This window comes from Diplotaxodon limnothrissa, linkage group LG11, assembly GCF_057381915.1.
Source record: "Diplotaxodon limnothrissa isolate DT_005_m linkage group LG11, D_limnothrissa_male_GT1.1, whole genome shotgun sequence".
Lineage (NCBI taxonomy): Eukaryota > Metazoa > Chordata > Actinopteri > Cichliformes > Cichlidae > Diplotaxodon > Diplotaxodon limnothrissa.
The window spans coordinates 14,618,891-14,631,272 of NC_140606.1; the positions used below are offsets into that span (position 1 = coordinate 14,618,891).

General features: G+C 43.5%; 1 protein-coding gene across 3 annotated transcripts in view; it reads left to right on the top strand.

The window, feature by feature from the left end:
* The window catches only part of ulk4 (unc-51 like kinase 4), a 99,205-nt gene extending 87,748 nt beyond the window's left edge, over positions 1-11,457 (top strand). For all 3 annotated transcript variants that reach the window (XM_085365168.1, XM_085365167.1, XM_085365169.1), the window contains 2 exons: positions 4,798-4,886; positions 11,397-11,457. In XM_085365168.1, coding sequence (XP_085221294.1) covers positions 4,798-4,886; positions 11,397-11,457 — 150 coding nt within the window. The remainder of the gene's footprint in view (positions 1-4,797; positions 4,887-11,396) is intronic.
* Positions 11,458-12,382: the final 925 nt, after the last annotated feature.

Sequence of the window (12,382 nt, forward strand, 5' to 3'; positions counted from 1 at the left end):
GCACATATGCACTCACACATTAAACATCTGAAGAGACATACGCCGAGGCATTTTTTATTCTTACAATACCGTTTTTGTAACACAAACTTTTTCAGCAGTATGAAATCAGACCTTAACCTAGCTTTGTGTTAAAACGGCGAGAACTATTCTGTGTGATCAGTGAACACACCCTCACACAAGCCTGGGGTCCAGGTGTTCCTGGGAGGGTGAGGAGCCTAGACATGGTGTGAAGAGACATGTCAGGACAGGACAGGAGTAAAAACAGAGGAAAGACAAAGAGCAGAGATAAATAATGTAGTCTGAGAATTCAGTGAGGGGAAAAAAGAGATATGCTTGTAAGCTGATGCTTTAACCTAGTTTAATGTACTGTAGCAGAATAATTAAATAGATTTATACATCAGTAGAATTATGAGTAATATTAATACCAATAAGAAGAGTGGTCCTATGAAGAATGCAGCCACAGTTCTGTTTTAAATATGGCTTTAGACAAATCAAGTCACTTATTTGTTTCTGTGATCCATTAGGATCCCACCAGCTTCAGCTCTAAGCATAGATACTATTCCTGGCGTCATCCATACATTCATATGCATGTGTGGACTTAAACGAACCCACTCTTCTTAAATCATTGAAGTTCATAGAAACCTTACAATAGGACATTAAAACAAAATGCAATGATGAAATTTCCAATGATCCAAAGAACATTCATTCTTTAATGTCACTTCAATTACAGCCTTGAGGAAAATGAAGTTCATCTCAAGGAGTTGGATGCTTTGGAGCAAAGGCATATATATGTATGTATATATAAAAAACACCCAGCACGCCCCTGCGGGTGGTTTATCCTTCAAGCTCAGGTCCTCTACCAGAGGCCTGGGAGCTTGAGGGTCCTGCGCAGTATCTTAGCTGTTCCCAGGACTGCGCTCTTCTAGACAGAGATCTCCGATGTTATTCCCGGGATCTGCTGGAGCCACTCGCCTAGCTTGGGAGTCACCGCACCTAGTGCTCCGATTACCACGGGGACCACCGTTACCTTCACCCTCCACATCCTCTCGAGCTCTTCTCTGAGCCCTTGGTATTTCTCCAGCTTCTCGTGTTCCTTCTTCCTGATATTGCTGTCATTCGGAACCGCTACATCGATCACTACAGCCGTCTTCTTCTGTTTGTCTACCACTACTATGTCCGGTTGGTTAGCCACCACCATTTTGTCCGTCTGTATCTGGAAGTCCCACAGGATCTTAGCTCGGTCATTCTCCACCACCCTTGGGGGCATCTCCCATTTTGACCTCGGGACTTCCAGGTTATACTCGGCACAGATGTTCCTGTACACTATGCCGGCCACTTGGTTATGGCGTTCCATGTATGCCTTGCCTGCTAGCATCTTGCACCCTGCTGTTATGTGCTGGATTGTCTCTGGGGCATCTTTACACAGCCTGCACCTGGGGTCTTGCCTGGTGTGATAGACCCCAGCCTCTATGGATCTTGTGCTCAGAGCTTGTTCTTGTGCTGCCATGATTAGTGCATCTGTGCTGTCTTTCAGTCCAGCTTTGTCCAGCCACTGGTAGGATTTCTGGATATCAGCCACCTCCTCTATCTGCCGGTGGTACATACCGTGCAGGGGCCTGTCCTTCCATGATGGTTCCTCGTCTCCCTTCTCTTTCTTGGGTTTCTGCTGCCTGAGGTATTCACTGAGCACTCGGTCAGTTGGGGCCATCTTCCCAATGTATTCTTGGATGTTCGTTGTCTCATCCTGGACTGTGGTGCTGACACTCACCAGTCCCCGGCCCCCTTCCTTCCGCTTAGCGTACAGCCTCAGGGTGCTGGACTTGGGGTGAAACCCTCCATGCATGGTAAGGAGCTTTCTTGTCTTTATGTCAGTGGCTTCTATCTCCTCCTTTGGCCAGCCTATTACCCCAGCAGGGTACCTGATCACGGGCAGGGCGTACGTGTTGATGGCCCAGATCTTGTTCTTACCATTCAGCTGACTCCTCAGGACTTGCCTGACCCTCTGCAGGTACTTTGTGGTTGCAGCTTTTCTAGCGGCCTCTTCATGGTTCCCATTCGCCTGCGGGATCCCCAGGTACTTGTAACTGTCCTCTATGTCTGCAATGTTGCCATCTGGTAGTTCAATCCCCTCAGTTCTGACTACCTTCCCTCTCTTTGTTACCATCCGACTACACTTCTCCAGTCCGAACGACATTCCAATGTCATTGCTGTATAGCCTGGTAGTGTGGATCAGTGAATCGATGTCTCGTTCACTCTTGGCATACAGCTTGATGTCATCCATGTACAGGAGGTGGCTGACAACTGCTCCGTTCCGTAGTCGGTATCCGTAGCCAGTCTTGTTAATGATCTCACTGAGGGGGTTCAGGCCTATGCAGAACAGCAGTGGGGACAGAGCATCTCCTTGGTAGATCCCGCACTTGATGGTGACTTGTGCTATGGGCTTGGAGTTGGCCTCTAGTGTTGTACGCCACATCCCCACATCCCCATTGAGTTCCTGATGAAGGCTCTTAGGGTCCCATTGATCTTGTACAATTCTAGGCATTCCAGTATCCAGCTGTGGGGCATTGAGTCATAGGCCTTCTTGTAATCAATCCAGGCAGTGCACAGGTTGGTCAGTCTGGTCTTGCAGTCTCGGCTGACTGTTCTGTCTACCAGTAGCTGGTGTTTTGCGCCTCTGGTATTCTTGCCAATTCCTTTCTGTGTCTCGCTCATGTATTGACCCATGTGCCTGTTCATCTTAGCTGACATGATGCCTGACAGGAGCTTCCATGTAGTACTGAGGCAGGTTATTGGTTGGTAGTTGGAGGGGACCGGTCCCTTCTTGGGGTCCTTGGGGATCAGGACCATCCGACCTTCGGTTAGCCATTCCGGGTGTCTCTCGTTAACTAGCAGCTGGTTCATTTGTGCTGCCAGACGCTCGTGGAGTGCAGTCAGCTTCTTTAGCCAGTAGGCGAGAACCATGTCGGGTCCTGGTGCTGTCCAACTCTTCATACTGGAGACCCTTTCTTGGATATCTGCCACTGTGATGGTTACTGGACCCTGTTCAGGGAGGTCGCTGTGGTCTGCCCTCAGAGCCACTGAGTCATTGCCGTTATGGGTTGCGTCCTTCTCCCATATGCTCTTCCAGTATTGCTCCGTCTCCAGCCTTGGTGGTGCTGTTCTCTTATTATTATTGTTCCCTTGCCACTGAGAGTACACCTTTGCTGGTTCTGTGGAGAACAGCTGGTTTATTCTCCTGCCTTCTATCTCTCTGGTGTACCTCCTCAAGCGGCTGGCCAAGGCTGTGAGTCTTTGCTTGGCAGTTTCCAAGGCCTCAGGTATGCACAGCTTGCTGTATTTCTTATGCACCTTCTTTGTCGCACCTTTCTGCACCTCCGTTAGTTGGCTAACCTCCCTCCGTGCTACTTTGATCTTGCCCTCTAGCCTCCTTCTCCATGGAGGGTACTGCCCCTTGTGGCTGTTCAACTTGTAGCCAAGCATCTCACTGATCACTGCTGCCGTATTGTAGATCAGCTTGTTAGTGTCGGTAATCGTGGTTGTAGGTATTGTCCGTAGTGCTGCATTAACATCATCTAGCAGACCTTCTGAGGGTACTTCACGTAATCTTGGTAACCGGCTATGGGGGATCCAGGTTTCAAGCTTGGCCATGATCCTATTTTTCAGGTCAGTTCCTCTCGCACTCAACGATCCTTCTCCTATCCTATTGGGGCTATGTACCCAATCTCGGGTGGGGGTGATGATATCTCCCCCCTGACCTGGCGTCCTGACTCCTCCTTGCCGTAGCATTTGTGTTGTACCTCGTCAATCTCTAGCTGTGAGAGCAGTCCCTTCTTTCGAATGTTGGAACACTGAGCTACTAGTTGTTTCGCCGTCATTGTGGATGTTGGGTATCGAAGAATCCATAGGTCCCTCATCCTATTCATGTAGCCCCTTCCGCCGGGGTTACTTGCATAGTAGCATTCCAACAACGCCCTGTTTTCGTCTCTTGCCCACCGATGCCTTCTTGTTCCAGTAGCCCACTTTTCGTCAGGGTGCCCTGGTTCCTCAACACCTGACGCGGACCTTGTTGATCCGGGCGACGTCCGAGCCGGCATGCCTTCATATTTATCTGTCTCGCTCATGTCTGCGGTAGGCTTGCTTACCATAGGGGGTCTAGCCTTAGGACCCTTACTGGATACAGGCAGGAATCGATCCTGTGTTCCAAAGGCGTGTAGTCTAACCACTACGCTATCCAGCTGCTATATATATACATATATATATATATACATATGTATGTATGTATATATATATATATGTATATATGTATATATACATATATATACATGTATGTATGTATGTATGTGTATATATATATATATATATATATATATATATGTGTGTGTATATATATGTGTGTGTGTATATATATATATGTATATATATATGTGTGTATGTATGTGTATATATATATATATATATATATATATATATGTATGTGTGTGTGTGTGTGTGTGTGTGTGTGTGTGTGTGTAATTAGTCAAACAGACCACAAAAAGAAACATTATATTAAGTATTCTTTTAAGGTCACAAGGGTTAAACAGAGAGCTGTGCCAGAACTGACTAAAGGTTAAAGTTCACGTTTTCTCGGCTTTGAGTGATGTGCACATTTCACCACAAACTTAGTAAGGACCATAAGTAAAGAAGTCATCACTTCTTATTAAACTGTTCCAACAGCGTGTCCTGTAAAGTAACTCTCTGCTCTTATACATGCAGGCTGGGGTGAACATTTATTCAACCTGTGTCGCTCACTTTTTTCAGGTTCAGGCTACGGACAGGTCAGATTGGAGCGAATGTCCTGAGGGGGCGGAGCTAATGAGTCTACTGCACGATATGACCACATCCAACAGGTGCATGTTTCTGCTGTTTGTGTGTGTCTTTTAGAGGATCAGCTCATTATCCATCCCAGTAATTTGATATAACACAAAGGCATCAGCTGCTACCCGAATCAGGATTCCCCCACTTCCTGTGGGATCCTGAGATGATTCCAGGGATACATTTGTAAGAAAATGTCTGTGAACTTATTTGTATTACCATGATTTCTGCACTGTTCTTGTCTGATAGAAAGTTACTTACTAGATAATAACAGTATACTTAGTTTTAAGATATTTGCTGTCAAGTACACTAATTAAGGAGGTGAGACTGTAAGTATGGGTTGTTGAGGTGCCCCTCAAAATCTGCTCCACTAACAAAATATTGGTTGGTTTGAACTTCTGATAAAAGTATTACAGCAATACACAAATCTGTAAAAGACTACAGAAGCATTTTTGAAGATCTGGATGTTCATCTTTATACAATAAGATAAACTACAAATGGAGGAAACTTAAACATCAAATAAGATTGGTGTCAATAAAAAGCCATGAAAAAAGCCATATCGGCCAACAAAAAAAGAGCAAACATACTGGGAAACACCAGCGCCTAAAAATAATCTCAGTGGCACGTCCCACATTTCCAAAGAATCCCACTGATGTCTCACAGCACTTCAGAGATGTGAGCAGAGGAGACAAAAGTTTTAAATTAAATGAAACGTAATTATTTGTAAGGGAAAACAAGAAACTTAAACCAACAACAAAACCTCATCCCAGCTGTAAAGCACAGTGGAGCAAGCACCATGGTTTGGAGCTGTTTTTCTACATTATTTACTGGACACATTGTGGTCAGTAGAGAAACCAACTGAATTCAAAATTGTAAAAGAAGAAAACAAATAAATAAAAGCTTGACAGGGCTGGGTCATGTAACTTGAGAATGGTTCAAACAGCAATCATAAATCAGTTGAAGGGTTAAAAAAGAAGGATATTCAAGTTTTGAATGGAAACGTCAGAGTCCTGATCTTACACTGACTGATGATGTGACAGGACCTGAAACAGAGAGGTTCAGTTAATACATCCCATAATTATTAATGAACTGAAACTGTATTGTAGGATTGGTTTTCTCATTTTTGTGTAAGTCTCATAAAGAGCTACAGGAGACATCTGAGGTTTACCAAGTTTTAAAAAGTGAGCGATTATTTCATGTTTTCTACACTTGAAAGAGCACAAGATGATTCGTTTTATATCAGTCTATAACTGTGACTTACAGTGTTTAGACCATATGAGTAATAAAATGAGATCTGATCATTTTATTCCTAAAAAATTGTAATTGTATCAAATCTACAGTGGGGCAAAAAAGTATTTAGTCAGCCACCAATTGTGAAAGTTCCCCCACTTAAAATGATGACAGAGGTCAGTAATTTGCACCAGAGGTACACTCCAACTGTGAGAGACAGAATGTGAAAAAAAAAAAATCCATGAATCCACATGGTAGGATTTGTAAAGAATTTATTCGTAAATTAGGGTGGAAAATAAGTATTTGGTCACCTCAAACATGGAAAATCTCTGGCTCTCACAGACCTGTAACGTCTTCTGTAAGAAGCTTTTCTGTCCCCCACTCGTTACCTGTATGAATGGCACCTGTTTGAACTCATCATCTGTATAAAAGACACCCGTCCACAGCCTCAAACAGTCAGACTCCAAACTCCGCCATGGCCAAGACCAAAGAGCTTTCGAAGGACACCAGGAAAAGTATTGTAGACCTGCACCAGACTGGGAAGAGTGAATCTACAATAGGCAAGCAGCTTGGTGTGAAAAAATCAACTGTGGGAGCAATCATCAGAAAATGGAAGACATGCAAGACCACTGATAATCTCCCTCGATCTGGGGCTCCACGCAAGATCTCATCCCGTGGGGTCAAAATGATCATGAGAACGGTGAGCAAAGATCCCAGAACCACACGGGGGGACCTGGTGAATGACCTGCAGAGAGCTGGGACCAAAGTAACAAAGGTCACCATCAGTAACACACTACAACGGCAGGGAATCAAATCCCGCAGTGCCAGACGTGTTCCGCTGCTGAAGCCAGCGCATGTCCAGGCCCGTCTGAAGTTTGCCAGAGAGCACATGGATGATACAGCAGAGGATTGGGAGAATGTCATGTGGTCAGATGAAACCAAAGTAGAACTTTTTGGTATAAACTCAACTCGTCGTGTTTGGAGGAAGAAGAATACTGAGTTGCATCCCAAGAACACCATACCTACTGTGAAGCATGGGGGTGGAAACATCATGCTATGGGGCTGTTTTTCTGCCAAGGGGACAGGACGACTGATCCGTGTTAAGGACAGAATGAATGGGGCCATGTATCGTGAGATTTTGAGCCAAAACCTCCTTCCATCAGTGAGAACTTTGAAGATGAAACGAGGCTGGGTCTTCCAACATGACAATGATCCAAAACACACCGCCCGGGCAACAAAGGAGTGGCTCCGTAAGAAGCATTTGAAAGTCCTGGAGTGGCCTAGCCAGTCTCCAGACCTCAACCCCATAGAAAATCTGTGGCGGGAGTTGAAAGTCCGTGTTGCTCGGCGACAGCCCCAAAACATCACTGCTCTCGAGAAGATCTGCATGGAGGAATGGGCCAAAATACCAGCTACTGTGTGTGCAAACCTGGTAAAGACCTATAGTAAACGTTTGACCTCTGTTATTGCCAACAAAGGTTATGTTACAAAGTATTGAGTTGTATTTTTGTTATTGACCAAATACTTATTTTCCACCCTTAATTACGAATAAATTCTTTACAAATCCTACCATGTGGATTCATGGATTTTCTTTTTCACATTCTGTCTCTCACAGTTGAAGTGTACCTCTGGTGCAAATTACTGACCTCTGTCATCATTTTAGGTGGGGGAACTTGCACAATCGGTGGCTGACTAAATACTTTTTTGCCCCACTGTACCTTTAGTTGCCCTCCTTTATTCAGCCTACGTGACAGCAGCCTGTCAAAGACACCAGCTACTCTCCCTCCTCCCTGATGAAGCGACTCCCTCTGTTAGGGCTCTGCTCAATAAGCAATCATGGCAAGTTGCTCTTAGTCTCACCTGACAGAAAGGTGAGACACAGAGAGTCCATCAGCTTTCTTTAGTCTGTGAGTGCATGCAGTATATCTGGCTATGTAATCCATGCTTTCCTATTTTGTTTTTGAGACCAAATCTCCAAACATACCAATAACAAATGATTCTGGATTTTGATACTGCCCATTCCCACGTCTTATTATTTCCATGCATGTCAGAACTGATCTTTGTCTAGTTAATTGACAGGACATGCGCCTGTAACAGAGCAGGGTAGCTTAATGGCAAGAAAAAGCTCTGAGATGAAATATGTACACTATTAAAAACGTATATTTAAGTCTTGACATCTGTTACCAGGGACAGGAAACATAATCTGCACTTCTCTCTTTTAAAGAAACACCAGTTTTGAAACTCCAACAGCCCTCTTTTATCTTTAATTATAAAATATTTTTTTATATATGTGTTTTTTATATATGTTTTACTGTATATATGTCCCATGCTTCACTCTATGGGTCAGTATTAATACAAATACAGTCGTCGCCTCCACCCGCCTTTTCATATATGTAAAATAATGACTTCTTTTATATTTACCATATGAAGGAGTTTGTGTGTATGTGAGTGCATGTTTTCATGTGCACACCTGCATCTCTGCATCTGGCTGTCTTTTATAAGTATGTCAGCCAGTTGTGTTTCCCCTCATAGGGCCAAGGCTTTTGTCACCGTAGTGACCGTGCTTCTTTTGATCTTCTGATGTATGAGACTAGCAACCTTTCACACACACACATCCACACATGCACACACACATCCACACACAATGAATACACGCAAATAGAGTCCTTTATTCTCATTTATATACAAACTCTCTGCAATCACACATACACCCTGTCAGATCAATAATGAAGGTGTATTGTTGCCCTGCTATAGAGGCCTCTCCTATTCTGTGCTCCCCGCCTCCCTCTTTTCTCCTTGGTCACCCTTTTCTTCCCCCTTTGTCACCATCCTCTCCTCCTCCTCCTCCTCCTCCTTCTCTCTTTCTCCACAATTTTCTTTCCTTTTTCTTGGTTTTCTTTCTTTCGTTCCCTCTTGTGCTCTCCCACTTCTCTTCTCTCGCCTCATCTCCTCACTCTCCTGTCCCTCTTTGGTAGATGAAAGCACAGATCAGCTCCAGCCTTTGAAGTGGCAGAGACTGGCACCCTCCCACTGGTTTAGCAGGAGGAGGAGGGGAGCAGAGGTTTTAGGAGAAAGGGCAGGAGATGAGAGGAGTTACAAGGAGAGAGAAGAGGAGTGGAAAGGGATGGGAAGAAGGGTTGAAGAGAGGTTTTAATTGAGAGGATGAGAGGAGCTGGCGCCGAGGTAGCAGACGGAAGAAGGATGGAAAAGAGAGAGGGGAGGTCTGGGCTAAGATCCTAACCCAAATGATGTCATTCACACTTTGCCATGGCAACCTGAGGAATGCCTTTTCAAAACCTCAAGCCTGACCAAGGGTGAAGGGTGGGGAGGAGCAATAGCGTATACTCCCCGTTCCTGAAGAAAAAGCATTGAGGTTCTCAACATAAACCTAGTTAATGCTGCTTTCAGTGAGTCAAAGCCTCAGTAATATCTGCTCAGACAACAAAGACAGATCAGAAAACTGCACAACTCTTCTACAAACACACTCTGAGGTCAATCATTCAGAATTTTATCAAAATGCAAACATTAACATGGTGAAACTAGCTGCAGTGTACACATGCGGTACCATTAAAAGAATAATAAGCTGTCTGATCTTCCTTGAAAGTCTCTAAATGTAGTGGTGGGCTGATCACATCAATCTCTGGGTTGAATTAAGCAGCTAAAGAGAAAATACTTCACCCATGAAAAGCAAAAGTTTACAGATTTAAAATTGGCGAGCCTCCTTTGTTAACCATTCAAAGTCATCTCCATGCACTTCTGCACTGCTTCCAGCACTCGGGTTAATTTTAGATTGCTTCATGGGAGTCCCACTCTGAACACTTACCACATACCCATCTGATATTAGCTTGGACCTCAGGCTTGTGCAGAGAGAGCACATTATCTGGATCTCTGGCTAAGCTCCAGAGAAGAGTCTGCAGTGTCTGAGCACAAAGGTGTATTGTGTTTTGGTTGTGTTATTTAAAATGGCTTGTACACCATACATTTGTCCCCCGGGATTAGATTATCAGCAGTGACTTTCAATACGATATCTTGAGGTGTCAGAGGGAGGACTTTTGCCACAAACACAGTGAATTCCAGTGGCCAGCAAACCACATTTTAAATTTTGCTGTTGTTCAGTCCTGATCAGCACTATTGTTGCCAACCACTCACTCTGCTCATGAGGTTTGGCTCCCTGCAGCTTTGTCATTTTCCCCAAACAGAAATTCAAGTTGAAGGGCTGCATTTCTACAGAAATCAGTGCAGAATCAAAACTGTAAGAGGACAGAGTGGGACTGACAGCACAGCAGGAGCAATGGAAGGCAGCGGAAACTCTTAGACTCACCTTTTGAAATCATTTAGTTGTTTATTTAATCTGAACAAAAACAACAACAACAATAATCTTTGGGTTGAGTTGTGAGTGAGTCTACCGCTAAAGGAACTGCAGATGATTGTCTTCTTTCTGATGAGTTCTTCTGTTTGTTTGTTTTCTTAAATAATGGAAAGCACACAGATTCCACACAGCAGACATCCCACATGTTGGTGTAAGCAGAGTGTGAGGCTAATGCGATACTGTAATCTAAAACCAATTATTTTATTTTCCGCTGTTCTCTGTGCAGCTGTGTCAATTTGAGACTGTTAAGAGTGCAAGGATTTAATGAGTAACCAAACTCTAAAGTTTGTCCTAAAACTTTTATGGACCCAATTTATGTTTTCCAGATCCACAAACTTTCAAGGGTTTCCGAGGCCTCTGGGAAATGTGTTAATTAGGTTAATTATGTAGGTTTTAATTAACTAAGAGGGGTGGGTGGGCTTCTTCTGGCCTGGCTGTCAGGTTGCCCCCAAAGACACCTGGGAGTAAGTGGAGGGGGGAGGGGGGTGATAAGAGGGGGAGAGCAGGAGTAAATTATAGACAGCCTAGAGGGGCCTGGGCAGATTGGATGTTTTCATCAAGTCTTAATTATCATATATAGATGTATGTTTGTACAGAATTGTGAAAATCATTATTTATACACTTGTATATGTTTTTTAATTGTCTTACTACAGAACACATAAAATATCTATTTAATAAGCACAGGTTCATGTGGGCTGAAATTGGGATGTAAAGTTTTATGTTTGCGGAGCAGAAATAAATGTAGTAGTCTAATTACTAATTCAGTCCACTCAGTACCATGCTAAGTGGCTGCACCTGTTTCATTGCTCAGCATGCTTAAGAACCCTGATCTATTTTATTGTAATTGTGTCTTTGATTAAGCTGTTTGCACTCATCAACGGTTAATTATCACTGGATAGATAGCATGCCAGTAATACTACTCATTTTTTATGTTTCCCCATCACAGGTATCACACTGATGTCACTGGCCTGGCTGCTGATATCCTTCAAGAGATCTCTGAATCCTAAAAGCTTTCAGAGCATTCAGCCATGCCTCCATATGACTGTCATCATTTCAAATTGGATCAGTGGCAGCAAAAAATATTAGTGTCACTAAAATGTCTTGAGAGGGCAATCAAAACATGCATCCGGTGTTCATCAAACTTCACAGGATTACAGCATGAGTGTTAATTTAGACTGTCATTGGCATCACAACACTGACCTCTGAGTGTGTCAACACACCTCGTGTCATCAGCAGTGACAGAATATTAGATCACGCATGCCATCACGAGTCATAGATTTCTACTTTGTAATAACATGAAGCTAATGGCGACATCTACAAACTCTTTTTTGTTGGTATTCCAGCACTAAAAAGGAAGTTGTTCTGTTTACTTGTAGCAGACTAGTGCCGTGAAAAACCATTAATACCAAAGTGGTTCACCACATCAACTGAGTTGTGCATAAATCATCCATGTCTGCTTTTACACAAGTTAGGTCATATCATTCTAATTAAGTCATTTTCCTGTGTATAATCCAGTGTATACCTGATCTCTGCCTACTGTTACATTCCCAATTTTTTTAACTGGATATAATTACTTTGCATAATTAAATATTCCATTACTGAGAAGTGTTTGAACTTAAAATGAAAGAATGACACTTAAATGTTCCAAGCTGGATGAAGTCGGGTTAAATAGGTGAGGTAGAGGTCATGTTAGAAAGATTATGCTTAGTCATTGAATATGTCCTTAAGCTACCTCAGCTGTCCATGTACCACCATCCTAGACATCCACACGTGGACACCACCAGCAGGCTTTTAGTTCACAGCACACTGAATTTTCTGCAACTTTGACTCATCGCATTAAAGCTGGACCCAACTTGCCACTGTACACAGTTTAAGTAGATTTCAACAGTCTCAGTGAACACACAGCAGGTGGACTGCTGGCACATCAGTTTC